This window comes from Pristis pectinata, chromosome 11 (genome assembly GCF_009764475.1).
Source record: "Pristis pectinata isolate sPriPec2 chromosome 11, sPriPec2.1.pri, whole genome shotgun sequence".
NCBI classification, from domain to species: domain Eukaryota; kingdom Metazoa; phylum Chordata; class Chondrichthyes; order Rhinopristiformes; family Pristidae; genus Pristis; species Pristis pectinata.
The window spans coordinates 43,723,470-43,742,191 of NC_067415.1; the positions used below are offsets into that span (position 1 = coordinate 43,723,470).

General features: G+C 40.0%; 1 protein-coding gene across 6 annotated transcripts in view; it reads right to left on the reverse strand.

Annotated features, from left to right (window-relative positions):
• Positions 1 to 18,722, reverse strand: part of sytl2a (synaptotagmin-like 2a) — a 117,762-nt gene that overhangs the window by 53,942 nt on the left and 45,098 nt on the right. For all 6 annotated transcript variants that reach the window (XM_052025992.1, XM_052025991.1, XM_052025993.1 and 3 more), the window contains 2 exons: positions 4,887 to 4,939; positions 4,055 to 4,469 (listed from right to left, as the gene is read on the reverse strand). In XM_052025992.1, coding sequence (XP_051881952.1) covers positions 4,055 to 4,155 — 101 coding nt within the window. In that variant the 5' untranslated portion in view covers positions 4,156 to 4,469; positions 4,887 to 4,939. The remainder of the gene's footprint in view (positions 1 to 4,054; positions 4,470 to 4,886; positions 4,940 to 18,722) is intronic.

Consider the following 18,722-nt stretch of genomic DNA (forward strand, 5'->3'; position numbering starts at 1 on the left):
AAAGGTTGTGAGGATTGGGCATCTTAAAGTTGAGGTAGAGGATTAAACATGATAGTGATTGATGGATTAGGCCTGAAGAATCCTGTGGCCTTTCCCAGTTTTTTAAAAATTTCTTATTCATATTTTAAAAGGCTGATCACTTATTCACATTTTAACTCCAGAAGAATTCCAAGTCGAGCCATGGGATCTCTCACATCCTCCAAAAAGGTAGCAGCACTCACTCAGTGACACCATGGATGTTGACTCAAATATCAACCAAATGTTGAATGGGGTTTGGACCAAATTTTCTGACCATGTAGTGAAAGACTACTAAGGCAAGATAGCAAAATTGAGTTTACTTTCAGTATTTTTCAACTAGTTATTCTCATGTCTCAATCCTGGTACCTCCAGAACTTTAAGATGCTTACTATGAATTAGTATGAGAGATAGAATTGCAGACAGGGGGGAAGGAAAACAAGAAACTGAAATCTGAGGGAGAGAAATGCATGAAACAGCAAATATAGTTTCTGATATTCAGCCCTACTGAAATCAGTTTTGGGTAGTAGAGGTCCATGGGCACACATCACCAAGCTATATATTTAATGCATGTGACAAGTTTTACCCTACTGTGCACATTCCATCATACCCAATCTAGTTTATGCTGCACGACATTAATTAAAGATAAAATGTTATAAATTTAGATTCAATTATGAATTGTCCAATTTTTTTTCATCCTTGGTTAAATTTGACTGCGTCATAAGATAGTAATGTGTTAATTAAGAACTCATGTCTGGTATAGTTTATGTGATCAGTAAAACATCAAAAAAGAACAAATTCAAAATTTATACCACAATCATTCCCATTATTCACTGCCTTATGATCATTTTTAAAATCAAAATGAAAGTAAAATTTATATATAAACAGCAAGTCCGTGCATAATTTCTAATGATCACATGGCTGCTTTCAAGATTGTGGTCCAGTGCACAGTCTTTCCCTTCGGTTAAAATGGAACCAAAAACTTATCCTCAGGATACAAGTGTGAAGAAATCAAAACAAGTTTCAAAAAGTTTAGTTAATTCAACAACCAGTAAAGCAACAAGATGTAATAATGACTTCTCTTTATCAGCAAGCTAGTCAAATTCCATTTTTAGTACATAGCTTCAGTAATGTTCTAAAATCTAAGTTCTGAGATTCTGTACAATTTTTCATATTAAGCATGATGGCCAAGATATAGATCACATGGCCATGTTATGTACATGAAAAGTCTATTATTTCTAGAATAAATCACAGTAATAATGGTTTTCAGGTTGTTTCGATCATTCTGGAATTTGCCCAGTGAGAATTGTTGTTGCGTAGCTGATGTACTCTTGGGGTCAGGTACATACTCAACGACATTATTCCTCATGCAACAGTTTTAAAACTTTTCAATTTAAATTATAAAAGCAAAAAAAAACTACAGGTGCTGGAAATCAGAAACAAAAACAGGCTGACCATTTCCATCACTTTCTATCAGGCAACATCTATGGAGACAGGAACAGTATTAACATTGTCAGCAACTCTTTATTAGTTCAGGTGCTGCCCAACCAGCTGAGTATTTCCAGCACTCTATTTTTGTTCCATTTGAAATTGAGTCATCTTTTCCTGCACTACATTAGTCATTGGACAGTCTCAACAACCAGGTTTTCATAGCACTGCCAGCTCAAGAGTGGCACAATTTAAAAGGCCAGCCTGTTACAGAACATGCTGGAGAGTGATGAACCAATCTAAAACCTGTTCTCGTGGACCACAGAGGCTTGTCCTCTCCTCCACTGCCATTTTGACACTTTAATTATCTGAACCATGGATGCCTCCATGGCAATGCCATGGGTTTTGCTGGATAACTTGGGAGCTGCAGATCACACAGGCATGGCCTGTATTCCTATTTTTACATTTCTGAGGAGAAACACCTTGAGCTCAAGGTTTACGAAGTAGGCTATTATGAAGATATAAAGTCTTCTGTGGACAAATTTCCAGGCTTGCATCCATGCCTGGATTGCTTTGCCAATCAAGGTCAATCCTTGCACTCTACTTCCACTTCCTAGCACCCAGATCACTGTAGGCAGCAAGACTGACATATTTTATATCACACTGTTCTCTCCCTACCACAACGTTAATGAGGTCACTGAAGCTCTACTTTTCCTTCAGAAGAGGACACAAGGCAAAGCAGGCATATGGATTTGCCAACATTGCTGTGTTCACATGAAGCTTCACGCTTACCTGCTGAACACAGACCTCTTAATTCAGAAGGTCAAAAGCTCAAGGTTCATAAGTGGTAGTTAACCATGAAAGAAACCTCTTCATGGCCAAAGCTTGATATCCAGGGAGCTCCACAGAACTCTTTCACACTTTGAAATTTCACCCTGTCTACCTTTTTTTTTTAAGAGGCACAATTGATCCAGTGGATAGATTTTGAGAGACGAGTCCAATCTGCTCCTTCCTTGAGTTCTGGCTCTTATTTATGCTCCAGCCACTGCACAATGAAAGCCACAGGGCCACTAGGATTGCCAGGGCTTTCTCTGTTTTGATGAGATGCTGTTGTCTGCACAAAACATCAGGCATCAGCAGGTCACTGCTACAGTAGATAATGAGAAACCTTTCCCCTGAGCAGAGTTGCCTCCAAAACAGAGGGCATAAATTTAAGGCAAGGAGTTGGAAATTTAGAGGACAAAGACTTTATCCCCCACCCAGAGAGTTGCTGAAGTCTGAAATTCATTGTCAGAGGTGGAAGTGATAGTAGATACTCTCTCACCATTTAACTAATATTTAGATGAGCATTCAAAATGCCATGGCATAAAATGCTTCTGGCTGAGTACAAGAAAATGGGATTACACAGATAAGCACTTGATAGCTAGCATGGACATGGTGGGCTGAAGAGCATGCTTTCATGCTGTAAAACTCTCTTTAATTTTTTTAAATCAACACCCCTAATTGAATGATTGAAGTTTCTTATGGAGGAACAGCATTAGGAACAGCATTCTCTCATGAACCTTCATACTCTAACTGTGGATTCATCATCACTGAAATCGGAACTAAAGGATTTAACCGGTCACGAAAATTAAAATATTTGCTCAAAATTAAACTTCCATTGAATGCATATTTTGCTACAGACCCTAGTACCTTCTCATTTTGTTTGCCTCCACATATACTTAATTATAAAACCTGTGCTCCTAAATCCCATTGTTATGGCTGTAACCAGGTAGCTAGAAGGTTGCTCTTTCAACTTGATGTAAAAGGAGGCATCAATGGTGGATCAGCTCAAGCACTCCAAATCAGCACTGTTCTTCTGAATGCTTCTCTATCACAGATTCCCTTCACTGTCTGCCTGACTATGACCTGGCTTCTCACCTCATGAAACATAGTACCTTCATAATTTAATATCTCCCAGCCCCCCACCACCCCCCCCCCCCAACACTGCATGGGCAGGAGTCACAGCTTCTGACCTTCTGCTCTTCCACTTGTTAATGGAAATTTATCTTATGGTTCCTTCAGAGCTTGGGTCAAACATGATCAAATTCCAAGTGCAATTTCAGTTGGATGCATAACTGTTTGAGATTAACTAATGATAATATAAAAGAAATGGGGCCTGAGCATTGGATTCCTGGTTGTTCCATGTCGTACACCTCAGCCTCTTGTCACCCTTATAATTTTGAATGTTGTTTTCCTTCTTTCAGGCAATTGAGAAAATAAAACTGAAATGCTGTAAAACTGTTGAAAGGTCATTAGCTCAGTTTCTTTCCCTCCGATGCTGCCTGACCTGCGAGTATCTTCAGCAGTTTTGTCACTATTTCAAATTTCCAGCATCTGTCAACTATTTCAGGTTTTTAACTCAAACTCCCACTACTTTCTGTGAACACAAAACCCTTACATAAGCAAATTTTTCAAAATACATCAGATAGCATCCTTTTCCTCTGAACCACATGAAAGCCACAAACTTGATATGCGAATGTTCCTCATAAAAGTTATTTCATATATTGTATAAATCATCAGCATCTATAAAACCATTAGTAAACAAATGTATATTTTTTATAAATCTCACCCAATTCTTTTTTCTTCCACTTTTCTCAACTCTGCATCTCTCTGCAGCACCCTCAAGATATTCGCCTGCTCTTCCTCCGTTAGGTAACTTAGATCAATCATCTTTTCAGCTTGATCAGATTACTTGGTAAATGTATAATTTCAAATTTTATTTCAGTTACAGATTCTATGAAATAGAGATTTTGATTCTTTTACATTTCTCCACTAATATTGTAGTTTGACCCTTTCAACTGCTGGTGACAGGATAGTTTCTAAATCTTTGTAAATTTATGTTATTCTACTTCATGTTCTTTGACATTCAAAAATAGTTGTGAAAATAAATTCTTCCTTCTCTTATTGCTTTAGGCACAAGTTCAAAGATGCAGTGTCTCATGTGCACCCTGCATCTGGATGTCCCCGAAAACATTCAACAGGCTCTGAAACAAAAAAGGCGGAGGTGTTAACATTTAAAGAAGCGATTTAATGATTTAAAAGTGACTTATTCAAGTTGAAGAAGCTCAAAAGATATTTTCTCTAAAAAACAAAAGTTCAACAATGTACTGTACATTTCAATTATATTCCTACCAAACTTAGCTAAATAAATTCTGGATAATCTTGATAATTACTCAATATTTTGTCTAATTTAAACAAACCAGTTAATTCTCTCTGTTCCACATGCAATTATCTAAACAATACAACCAGGTAAATAACTTACAGACAAAAAGGGCTCTAGGAGTCAGTCAAGTCAACTGTGACTATCATGAAGTCCAAGCAAGAACCATGGGGGAAGAGGGAATGGAAGTCTTCATGGCCTGGGCTCAATGCAGCAAATCACACCCAATACTCATGCTTACCTGGTATGGATGTATAGTTGCTCCACCTTTGGATCCTGGTGACACTTGATGAGCTATGGCAGAGACATTTAAATATTAAAATTGATATAAATTATTTCAAACTGTTCACCAAGAACATCTACAATAACTTGTATTTCATTAAAATGTTAAACTAGAGTATGTTTTAAAAAATCCCTATTGTACAGGCTCAGGGAATCCTTTCAAATGGACGGGGACTCTAATTTTATACCAGGCCAGACCTGACTGAGGACCCAGCTGGAGCACTCTGGGAAGACCCAGCAAAGCAGAGCTCAGCTACTTGATTCATGTGCAGCAGCACCTATCACTCAGCATGACACGGTCTTGTACCTGTAGCCTGAAAGATTCAACCCATTACATTCCTTTTTCAGGCCAGGAAGGTAGAGCTGGAATTTCCTTGCAGGAGGCAAGTACCAACTCAAATGAAGATTCAGAGCTTAATTTCTTTTACAAATTCCCAAAGTAAACTTACACTGAATGCAGACCTAATGTTCAGTGGCAGGACTCTGTACAATGGCAAGTCTAAGATGTGTAAGTGACAACCCCAGTCCACAAATCAGAAAAAAAAATGAAGTAGCCAGCTGTCAAGATCTATGCATGCAGCTGAATGCTGAATATCCATAGCATTCAAAAACAGTCAAAAGCTACTGAAAGTCAAAAATATTTCAAAGTATTTAATATTTCAAAATAACCTCGACCTTTAAAATATGCTTAGTAACACTACCAATCAAGTAAGAACAACTAATTAAACAATTCAAAAATTGTAAACCACATAATACCTTGCCTCATGAATCATTCTTAGCTTCAGTCATTTAAATGGAGACGTGTTCCTGTGCAGGTCTAACCTGGCACAAGTTTGACAGACAGAGTTACACGAGCGGATTCTCCTACACAAGTGCTGAGAACTTACCCTAACTATACTAAGATGAGTCTGCAAAAAGTCCTTGGCTAAAGTGTAGACACAAAATCATCAGTGAAGAGCAGCCAAAAGTTCAGACCTCACACATTTGGGAGGAGTTCCAAACCTGTGAGCACTTACAAACTTCTCCTGCAAAACCCAACCTGTCATTTCTTTGCTGGTTTGTTGATTCCCAGAATGCAGAAATCAATGGCACCTAGGGAAAGCCCTACAGCATGAACTGCCTCTGAAAAGAACTAAAGTGTCTCTTCCTAAAATAATAAAATGCAGGAAGAGAATCCAGCGAGTCAGCATACAGGGATATTGAGAGGTTCTGGGACCAATAAAGCTCCTGATCACTTTTCACACACATCAGATAACAATGGAATTGCAGGTGTCAAGTTATTAAAGGAGAATTTTGTACCATTTTCATACTCAAAAGAATCTCAAAGTGTAACAGAATCACTAAGTACCCAAAAGGATAAGATATAATGAGGAACATAAAACAATAAGTATCAAAAGAGAAAAAGTACTTGGCGAACTAATGGATTTGTCGGTCCTTAGACCCAATTGCCTGCATCCTACAGTTCCAAAAGGTGGTTGCAGAGGAAGTGGATACATTGTTAGCCATCTTCCAAAATTCTCTAAATTCTGGGAAGTTCCCAGCAATCAGCAAAAACAGCAATTATTAATGAATAGATAACAGAATACTTAGAAAATCACAATATGATTAGGCAGAGCAAAACTGATTTCAGATAAAAAGGAAATTGCATTTATTTATTCAAATTTCTTGACATTGTAACTAGCAGAATAGATAAAGGCAAGCCAGATATTGTAGTGTACTTCAAAATACACTACAAGGTCTCTGGCACTGGGACTGGACCTGCAGCTCAGAAGGGAAGGGAGGAGAAGAGGAGAGCAATAGTGATAGGGGACTCAATAGTCAGGGGAACAGACAGGAGGTTCTGTGGACGTGAGCGAAAATCCCGGACGGTATGTTGCCTCCCAGGTGCCAGGGTCCAGGATGTCTCTGATCAGGTTCACAGCATTTTTGTGTAGGAAGGAAAGCAGCCAGAAGTCGTGGTACATGTTGGTACCAACGACATAGGTAGGAAGAGGGATGAGGTCCTGAAAAGTGAATTTAGGGAGCTAGGCAGAAGGCTGAAGAACAGGACTTCAAGGGTAGCAATCTCAGGAGTGCTGTCAGTGCCACGTGATAGTGAAGGTAAGAAATAGGAGGAGATGGCAGATGAATGTGTGGCTGAGGAGTTGGTGCAGGGGGCAAGGTTTTAGATTTTTGGATCATTGGGATCTCTTCTGGGGAAGGTGGGACCTGTACAGAGAGGATGGGTTACACCTGAACTCGAGGGGGACCAATATCCTTGCAAGCAGGTTCATTAGTGTGGTTCAGGAGGGTTTAAAACTAGTTTGCAAGGAGGATGGGAACCAGAGGGATAGATCAGTGGAAGAAGTGCATGGGGTAAAGCCAGATCTAACATATAGAGAGGCTTTGAGGAAGGAGAAGCAGAGTATAGGGTATGGAAGTAGTAAGGTAGATGCAAGAAGCATGATGAATAAGGGCGATGAACTGAGAGCTTGGATAAATACATGGAACTATGATATTGTGGCTCTTGCAGAGACTTGGCTGTCACCAGGGCAGGAATGGATACTGAATATTCCCAGATTTCAGTGTTTTAAAAGGGATGGGGGTGGGGGGAAGAGGAGGAGGGGTGGCAATACTGGTCAGGGATACTATTACAGCTGCAGAAAGAGTGGATAATGTAGAAGGATCCTCTCTAGAGTCCGTATGGGTGGAAGTTAGGAACAAGAAAGGAGCAGTTACTCTACTGGGAGTATTCTCTAGGCCCCCAGGTAGCAGCAGGGATACTGAGGAGCAGATCGGGAGGCAGATTTTGGAAAGGTGCAAAAATAACAGGGTTGTTATCATGGGAGACTTCAACTTCCCAAATATTGATTGGCACCTGCTTAGTGCCAAAGGTTTAGACCGGGCAGAGTTTGTTAAGTGTGTCCAGGACAGATTCCTGTCACAGTATGTTGACAGGCTGACTAGAGGGAATGCCATATTAGATCTAGTATTAGGTAATGAACCAGGTCAGGTGACAGATCTCTCGGTGGGTGAGCATTTGGGTGTCAGTGACCACCGCTCCCTAACCTTTAGCATAGTCATGGACAAGGATCGGAGCAAAGAGGACAGGAAAGTATTTAATTGGGGAAGAGCAAATTATGAGGCAATAAGGCTAGAACTTGCGAGTATGAATTGGGATGACATTTTTGAAGGGAAATGGACTATGGAGATGTGGTCGTTGTTCAGGAATCTCTTGCAGGATGTTAGGGATAAATTTTTCCCGGTGAGGCAGAGAAAGAATGGCAGGGTGAAAGAACCATGTGTGACAAGAGAGGTGGAACATCTAGTGAGGAGGAAGAAGGCAGCATACATAAGGTTTAGGCAGTAAGGATCAGATGGGTCTCTTGAGGAATATAGGGTAGCAAGGAAGGAACTTAAGAAGGGGCTGAGGAGAGCAAGAAGGGGACATGAAAAGGCCTTGGTGGGTAGGGTTAAGGAAAACCCCAAGGCATTTTTCACGTGTGAAGAGCAGAAGGATGACGGGAGTAAAGGTAGGACTGATTAGGGATGAAAGTGGGAAGATGTGCCTGGAAGCTGTGGAAGTGGGTGAGGTCCTCAATGAATACTTCTCTTCAGTATTCACCAAGGAGAAGGGCCTTGATGACGCTGAGGACAGTGTTGGTAAGATTAATGTTCTAGAGCATATTGATATCAAGAGAGGATGTGTTGGAGCTGTTAGAAAATATTAACGCAGATAAGTCCCTGGGGCCTGACGGAATATTCCCTAGGCTGCTCTGTGAGGCAAGGGAGGAGATTACTGAGCCTTTGGCTAGGATCTTTGAGTCCTCGTTGTCCATGGGAATGGTACCGGAGGACTGGAGGGTGGCAAATGTTGTCCCCTTGTTCAAAAAAGGTAGTAGGGATAGTCCAGGGAATTATAGACCTGTGAGCCTTATGTCTGTGGTGGGCAAGCTGTTGGAAAGGATTCTTAGAGATAGGATCTATGGGCATTTAGAGAATCATGGTCTGATCAGGGACAGCCAGCATGGCTTTGTGAAGGGCAGATCATGTCTCACAAGCCCGATAGGAGGTGACCAGACAGATTGATGGGGGTAGTGCGGTAGATGTGGCCCACATAGATTTTAGTAAGGCATCTGACAAGGTTCCACATGGTAGGCTTCTTCAGAAGGTCAGAGGGCATGGGATCCAGGGAAGCTTGGCCATCTGGATTCAGAATTGGCTTGCCTGTAGAAAGCAGAGGGTTGTAGTGGAGGGAGTGCATTCGGATTGGAGGGCTGTGACTAGCGGTGTCCCATAAGGATCAGTTCTGGTACCTCTGCTTTTCGTGATATTTATTAATGACTTGGATGAGGGCGTAGAAGGGTGGGTTGGCAAGTTTTCAGATGACAAAGGCTGGTGGTATTGTGGATAGTGTAGAGGATTGTTGAAGATTGCAGAGGGACATTGAGAGGATGCAGAGCTGGGCTGAGAAGTGGCAGATGGAGTTCAATCCAGAGAAGTGTGATGGTACACTTTGGAAGGACAAACTCCAAGGCAGAGTACAAAGTTAATGGCAGGATTCTTGGTAGTGTGGAGGAGCAGAAGTTATCTGGGGGTCCATATCCACAGATCCCTGAAAGTTGCCTCGCAGGTGGATAGGGTAGTTAAGAAAGCTTATGGGGTGTTAGCTTTCATAAGTCAAGGGATCAAGTTTAAGAGCCGCAAGGTAATGATACAGCTCTACAAAACTCTGGTTAGACCACACTTAGAGTACTGTGTCCAGTTCTGGTCACCCCATTATAGGCGGGATGTGGAAGCGTTGGAAAGGGTGCAGAGGAGATTTACCAGGATGCTGCCTGGTTTAGAGAGTATGCATTATGAGGAGAGACTAAGGGAGCTAGGGCTTTACTCTTTGGAGAGAAGGAGGATGAGAGGAGACATGATAGAGGTGTACAAAATATTGAGAGGAGTAGATAGAGTGGACAGCCAGCGCCTCTTTCCCAGGGCACCAATGCTCAATACAAGAGGGCATGGCTTTAAAGTAATGGGTGGGAAGTTCAAGGGAGATATCAGAGGAAGGTTTTTTACCTAGAGAGTGGTTGGGGCATGGAATGTGCAGCCTGGGGTGGTGGTGGAGGCAGGTAGATTGGTCAAATTCAAGAGATTGTTAGATAAGCATATGGAGGAATTTAAAATAGAGGGATATATGGGAGGAAGGGGTTAGATAGTCGTAGGCAAGGTTTAAAGGTCGGCACAACATCATGGGCTGAAGGGCCTGTATTGTGCTGTACTGTTCTATGTTCTATGTGGATTTCTAATAGATATTTGATAAGATACCACATTAAAAGGTTACTGTACAAGTGCCTCAGAGCACTGATGGCAACATAGTTAGATGATTGATTAACTGGGAGGAAAAATAGTACAAATAATTGTGTCCAGGATTAATTCTGAAACCTCAGTTATTGACAAACTATGTACGATTCTCTGAAGGTCTGCTGGTAGTTACTGCCATAACTGCTAGTACCTACCACCTTCTCCAATTGGAAGTTATTTGAACAGCTACAAGAAGCCACCTCTCGCCATCTACCAATCACAGGACTCACCCGATTATTTACTTAAGAACTTTGCTGCATCACCAACTTCCCATGGACTATATTGTATTATGTGGGAAAAGCAGAAAAGGCACAAAGGAACATAGACAGGTTAAGTGAGTAGAGGGAATATTGGCAGATATGCATAAATGGAGGGGAAATGTGAGATTATCTTTGACAGAAGGAATAGAAAAGTAGAGTATTATTTACTGTGAGACATTATTAAATGTTGGTGTTGACAGAGACTTTGTGTCCTTTTACAGGAAATGCATTTTATATGCAGGTACACCTTGCAATTAAGGTCGACAATTGAATGTTTTCCTTTTTGCAAAGCTGGGGTTGGGGGTGTGGAGTACAAGAACAAGTCATCTTGTTCAGACTTTACAAGGCTTTGAATAGACTACATCCCGATTACTGCTTTCAGTTTTAGTCTCCATGTTTAAAGGAATATATACACTAGTGCAACAAAAGTTTCACTGTATTGATTCTTCATGTATGAGGACTTCTTAGGCACTCCTTGGAATTGCTTGCACTTGCTTCTACTTCAGTTCTATGGGCTCCGAGGTGATTGATAAGGCCAATGTGGGAATCACATTCCTCTACAGATGGGGCAGATGCTACCTGGCAGGACAGAACAGGACAAATGGCCTTGGGGTTCAGGGGTTTGCTTTGATTAGTCCTGGGCCAGGCATCACAGGGATTCAGCGGCAACGTTGGATTTTCTCAGATAAAAAAAAATACTTTAATCTTCTGCTCTGGCAGCCTGGAAATTTTTCATATGACAGACCTCAATAGTGTCTATTTCAAGCATACAGGGTCAAGTTGAAAACCAAAATAAAAAACTACCCCCACATTCTCAGTGATATCTCTTCTACACTCCACAGCCTCCATGGTTCTTAAATTGGTACAGTTGTCCAGAGTGGTTATTGACAGGGTTTAGGGCAAACTGGAATGCACTTAAACTATCTGCAAATGAATTTTAGAATTACCAGTCTCTAAAGATCTATCCCCAAATTAATTTTAACAGCAGACCTGCAAAACAGAGTGAAAGCTGGATTTCAAAATATTGAAGGAGGGGACAATTAACGGGGAGTGTCACAATAAAGGGCAAAAAACAGTCCAAAGGGTGCAATTGCTTCAAAAGCCATCAAAAGGGAAGTTTGTAAGAGTTAGTCAGGCAAGAACTGTTGATAAAAGAGGGTGGGGTGGAAGAAAGAATGCTGTGGAAAAGATAATATTACCAATACTGTGCCCCCAATCTGATGTGATACATACAATTTGTCACAGCCTATTAAAATGTTATTTTTCACAATATATTTCTTTTCAATTCTAAAAAGGGAGGCAGAAAGGCATTGTAGGTACAAAACCCTAAATCTTAATTGTATGTAACTTTGCAAAACTGCAGTGCAAAGAACTTCAGACTTTGGTATCAAATTGCCTACATTTAGAGTCTTAGTCACTTTTCACCAAAAGAACAGTTATTAAATATTGTCATGAGCTTTTAATCAATAAGTAATGCCCAGACATCTTTAAAGATGGGCAGTCTCCATGAAAACTCTTAAGGGCTCAAACAAAAACAAAATACATTAGCACATACATCTTTACAATGAAAATAAGAATTACATTTTGCAAAAATGGTGCCTTTTATACAAGAATTCCATTCCAATACTGTTACACAAACTAATGCAAATATATGCAACCTGTTTTTGAACTATTTGTGACAATAGTGGGATAGCAACTGCTCTATGCTCCAAGTGGTAATGAAAATGAAGACATCCTCCAGCACATTATCAATGTGCTGAATGGGAAAGATTAGGAAGAGAACTAGTTGTTGTAAAATTGCATTCAAAACAAAAAGGCACTGTGGTATATCAATAGCAGCAGAATTCATACGGACCACAATCTGCAATCTTCTAACCAAATCCCTCACTCCATCATTATCTTCAAACATGGAGACCAACTGTAATTGAATGTAGAAAAACATAACAGGAGCTGCACTAAACATACCCAAATGCAATGTGCCAAGCTGGTGGAGTTACTAAAGCACTACCTACACACTAAGCCATGAAAATACTATACAATAGACACAGGCCATCCCACAACCAACAGAACAGATCAAGGCTCTGCCATATCAAGTCACAAACAGTTGCAGGTAATTAAACAACAAATTACCTGATACCTAATAGCTCCATGAACATTCTTATATTTAAACAATGACAATGCCCAGCACAAGGCTGAAGCTTTTAAAAGAATTTGTCTTCATTGAAGCATTTAATGCACCCTGGCCTGCCACCATCTTCGGTCAGTCTTTGGCCAATTCATGGAGTTTACTCCATGAGGTATCAAAGAAACTGCTGAGCACAATATCCTCTCGAAAGACTATATATCCAGGCTGGGCCGTAGATAACCAGCTGGGCCTTCAGGAAAACTATTCCAGTATAACTACAACATTGGCATTTATTCAACAATGTGGAAAATTTTTCACATTATCTGGGCCGCAAAGAAGTGAGACTCCTCTTAATCATCAAAAAGGCATTGATAATCCTATTAAACAGCAACATATCAACCAATACTGATGCTTACTTTGTGTTCCATGAGGATTACTTGGCACTGGACTTCACTGTTATCTTGGTCCAAACATGTATACAAGCTGAGTTAATGAGGGGAGGCAAGAGTTACTAACCTTAACATCCTGACAGGATTCACTGAGTGTGGCATCAAGAAGCATTTAAAAAAAAACGAAGTCTGTTGAAATCAAACAAAAAACTCTCCACTGGATGGATTCATGCTTCATACAAAGGAAAATAATAGTTGAAGGCTGGCCATCTCAGCCTGAGTGCATCATTATTGGAGTTGGAGTTTCTTGGGACAGTGGCCTACCCAAACTTCTCACTTCCTATTTCAGATGGAAGTTGCTCGCAATGCCACCTCTTCAATATTGGACAATTGGTTTTGGAACATCTCAGTTTCATCCTTTATTTCCACCATGGACTTTGGTTGCTTTCCATTTTGATTCTCTACCTCATTCAGACCTAGTCTCCTGAAATGGCTCAGTAAACTTAGCAGGAGCTTGACCAATCGCATCTCTCTTTTGACTGGAATCAACACTGAGTTCAATATTTTCCCACCTCCTTTTTATGCAAGCTATCATTTGCAATATTCAATTGTTCCGTGCCATTTTCCCACACCTCTTTCCCTTTACTTTGCCTAATTATCTCCTTTGTCATTTAATCTCTCTTGGATTTTCTTTCAAAAATCTTCTTTTCCCAGAGTCTGTTTTTAAAACCCAAAAATGTTTGAAAATGGAATAAGTTCTGGTGGAAGATATTTTAAAGTTTACCAGTTAGATTGCAAGATACTGTTTACTTTTGTACTGCCTGGCTGAAAATGTACCTACCACGGAATGAAATGCAATGAGGACCATCCCCTGGGCTGTTTTGTGCCACGTCATGACATGTTGCACTTGTGCATCTGACACGATTTCAGCATCAAATGCACATCAAGTTACATCATTTCCTGGAGACTGCACAGAACAGAAATTGTTGACAATTTCGGGGATGATCAGATCCTCACAGCACAGTGATGAGCTGGGCCTCCACTAAATTTCATACTTATATTTTACCTTTTTGTCACCATCCCCCCATCACCATTTTAATCAACAACTCCACCGCACCACTGACTCTCCAATTGGTCCACTAAAAAAGTCTTCTACAAAGCAAATAGGTTTGGCAGCCCTCAAAGAAGGCCCCCTTCTCCAGTCTAATCTGGCCACTTACTTGATTTCCAACCAAACTTCAGGCCGGATCTTTCTCAATGACTCCACACCTAAATAAATGCATATAAACCTTGTGAGACTAGGCAAAATAAAATTCCTTGACAATAGTTTCTCTTCTAGTTTCCAGAAAACACAAGTTAAAGTTATTGCAGAGCCAGTAGAATTTCTCAGTAATGCATTAAGCTTTGCTATAGAAGTGATGGAAACTATTCCAGTTTATAGGTGATAGAAATGACATTTTAACTGGAATGTTTCTGTGCAGTCCTTTTTATGATGGTCAACAGTCTAACTAATTATGATGTGTTATGATAAAAGTTACCCATTACAAAGAACATTCCCGTGAAGAATATTCAATCTGGCCGTGTATTTACTTAACTACAAACACTTATGCAGTTTGTTTAAAATGTTGGGCATCTTAAGTTTGTAAATATTTAAACAATTTGTTGACTATTTAGGAGGAGACATTGTAACCTTTGATGAGTAATCAAAATATTTCATAAATTACACTCATAAGATTCTTTTAATCGCATGTTCTTAGCTAAACATCACAGATCAACTAAATGTAAAATCAAACTTTTCAAAACAGAATTAGGAAAAACTTAGATAAAAACAGCAATGCCTCTATTGTTAGGTAACCGTTTCAAAGAACACGTGCGCTCTGTCCATAACCGTGATCTGCATCTCCCCTTTGCCAGTCACTTCAACTCTCCCTCCCACACCATCACTGATATGTCAGTCCTCAGCCCCCTCCACTGCCAGGGGAATTCCAAGCGCAAACTGGAGGAACAGCACCTCATTTTTTTGTCTTGGAACCTTGCAGCCTAACAGCATGAACATTGAATTCTCCCACTTTAAGTAATCCCCATCCCCCACCATGCTTCTTCACTTCTTCCCTTTCCTTGCCTCTTTTTTTTCTACCTGTCCCCCCCCCCCCCCCCCCCCCCCCGACTTACCTTTGACCCATCCCCGGTGGATCTGTTTTCCCCTCCTCCCCCACACCTGCCTATCACTACCTGTTATCTACCTTGTGACCACACCCTGCCTTGTGAAGGCGGAGTGGTCACAGGGTCACCACCTTGTGACCACCCCGCCTTCCCTCTTTTGTCCACATATCACTGCTCTGCTTTTCCCTCCTATCTATTGGGCTTCCCCTTTTCCTATCTTCAGTCCTGAAGAAGAGCCCTGACCCAAAACGTTGACTGCCTGCTTTTCTCCACGGATGCTGCCTGGCCTGCTGAGTTTCTACAGCATCATAATGTTTTTCATCTAGATTCCAGCATCTGCAGTCCTTTGTTTCTCACCTCTATATTACACTTGGTAATACAATCTTTTTAATTAATGTAGTTAATGAAAGGAAACATCCTTGCCTCATTATTACACAAACAATACAGAAAACTACAAGTACAAAAAGATTGTGAGATGCACATTACTTATATTTTCATTCCCCAAAATGTCCTATCACAGATACATCATATATTTCAGTGGTTGATCTGGTTTCTGCTAGAACTATTTGGCGATCAACATAATTAGCTACAAAGTAGAGACTTCCTGCATGCTTGACAGAGGTTACAATTCTGCCAATTTCATGAAGGTTTGATTGAAATGGTCTTTGTATAAAAAGAGGATCTATAATTTTAACAGGTGGATCTATCATTTTAACTTCAAGGAGGATGTTTGTTGTCTGAATGGAATAATTTCAATAAAAATCCAAATATCTACAAGGGCTGTATCCAAAGGCATGCAGAAAACAGTCTGCAAAGATGTTCACACTCATTTCTTGCTCTTTAAAAAAAAAACAGCATTTTTAAACAGAGCGGCAAAGAATGAAATTGGGAGACAATAGCACACTAAACAAGCAAACCCATCAGAACCTTGCCCAAAACCATGCACATACAAAAGTTTAATTGTTAAACGATACAGTACACTTCTTTCCCCCCACCCCTGACCAGTCTTACTCTGTTCTCCCCAAGTATCATTCTAAAGGTGATAGCAGCACTCTTTATATACTGTATCAGCAACCAAGCAATTTACAGGCAAATCTCATTTGATGTCGACATGCTTGAATTTTGCAGCAAGAATAAAATAACACTGGAGTATGGTCAGGAAGCTATCATATTTTTTCCTCTTTCCATTGTACAAAAAACACCAAAGCCATTTCAGAAACACTGCCAGCAGATGGCCTTAGCAGACATCTATCTAATGTCCATCACAATAAAAACTGCCAAAGTAATATAAAGAGTTAATTCCTCGTGATTTATAACATTTTTTTTTAAAGAGAACTGTAAGCCACTATTTGCATGGAATGCCTAAATATTATTAATGTCACATGGAAATGATTATGTGAATGTGAAAACGCCACAACACTTTTAATAAATTATGTAAATATGACCCCCGAAGCAATCTACGTCAAAAGCTCAGTACATAAAAGTTAAAATCGATTAAATTAATTAAGTTAGTCTTGGAAAAAAAATCTCATAATTTAGTAGTCATAAGGCTGAACAACATTAAATCAGATCAAGGCATAATTATTTCACTTTAAGTTTAAATTTTTAGTACAGGCTGCCTTTCTTTTAAATGCTGCATTAGATGACCTTTCTGAAGGATGCTCTATTTACGAATACTAGGAAGCAGCAAAAAAAAATGGTCTTACTTACCGCACACCAATGGTATCGAGTCCCAAAACAGGTTAAGTTCATGACATATATAACCTAGGTCAAAATGATTCTCCTTCATGGCTTAGTATTCCTAAGTATCCATAGCAAATTATGAAGGGGATTTATGGGAAAGAGGAGTGGGGGAGGGGAAATTCACAACAAAAAGGGAGAGCATTGTGAATGCAAGTTGAAGTGTCTTGGCTTGGATACAGAAGTTAACAAAAACCAAGTTACATGACAACTTGGTCATAACTTCAGTAGAATTACTGCTGAAGCTCTGCTTTGCAAACTCATGGAAATGCCTTCAATAAATTAGGTAAAAAATTTAAATAAATTATACGTAACTTCTTTGACAAAATAAAGAAAAATAAACAACATTAGCACAAGTTGAGGGAAATATAGTCAGAGGTAGAATTAAAATAAGACATCTTTATTAGTCACATGTACATCAAAACACAGTGAAATGCATCTTTTGCGTAGAGTGTTCTGGGCGCAGCCCGCAAGTGTCGCCACGCTTCCAGCGTCAACATAGCATGCCCACAACTTCCTAACCCGTACACCTTTGGAATGTGGGAGGAAACTGGAGCACCCAGAGGAAACCCACAGACACGGGGAGAATGTACAAACTCCTTACAGACAGTGGCTAGAATTGAACCCAGATCACTGGCGCTGTAATAGCATTGCACTACCATCAGATATATGGCAATAGGGAAGAAGCTATTGTGTTGTGCTGTTTTGTTGAACCTTAAGTTCCAGACTTGGAATTAGTGACAATGCTCCTCCCCACACCCCATTTAATGACAAATTGAGTTATTCCTTTTCTCTTCCTTCCAATTTCCTCCCAATTCACTCTCCAAATAAGTTCGAGGGTGGGAGCTTAATTACCTCTTTCAGCCTCACTGCTCTTCAAAAGGACCATCCCTTCACACTTCTACGTCTCCCTTTCCATCAATATCCCCCATGCAATGCTCATTCTGTACTCAAAAAGGAATAAACCTTATTAATTCACTCTTAAGTACCAATTTTCTCTTCATTGCCTCCATTCATCTTCATCTCAGCTTAAAGAGAAAAATGCTGAGATAGAAAGGACTGCAGTTTTTTAAAGTCTAAATAGAAATGGCTAAAAATATTCAGTTCAGGCAGCATCTGTGGAGAGAGGAAAATAGAGTCAACTTTACAAATTGACCACTTTTCAACAAAGCTGGCCAGCTGTGACACAAATTGGAAAAGCTGGTAATCTGAAATTGCTGAATTCAGTGCTGAGTCCTGACGGTTGTAATGTGCCCAGTTTGAAGAGGAGGTGCTGTTCCTTGAGCACATGCTCAGCTTCACTGGAGTGGTGTACAACAAAGTAAGAGTGGAATGGAGCAAAAACAATTATGGCTGTCAGCATAGATTTAATTAATGAGGGAGGTGGACAGGGTTCGGCTTCAAATGAGGACAAACAAAAAAAAACAAGGTAATAGAGCAATGCAGCACACAAGTAACAAGCAGAGTTTGACAGGAAGAGGTAAAGATGATAGTAATAGTTCATCAAATATGATCAAAATAGGAAAAAAGAACAGTAAACATTCAAAACTAAAGGCTCCTTATTAGAATGCATGAAGCATTTCTAAAAAGATAACTGGCATAAGTGGATATAAATGATTTAGTGGTTCAAGTAGAGATAAATGAATATGGTTATACAGACATGGTAGCAAGGCAACCATAGCTGGGATAGTGAGAGTACTTGATATTTTGGCCAAGTAGAAAAGAGGGGAAGTTTTGTTAATACAGAACAATGTTAAGACAACAGTCTGAAAGGAACTTGGCTC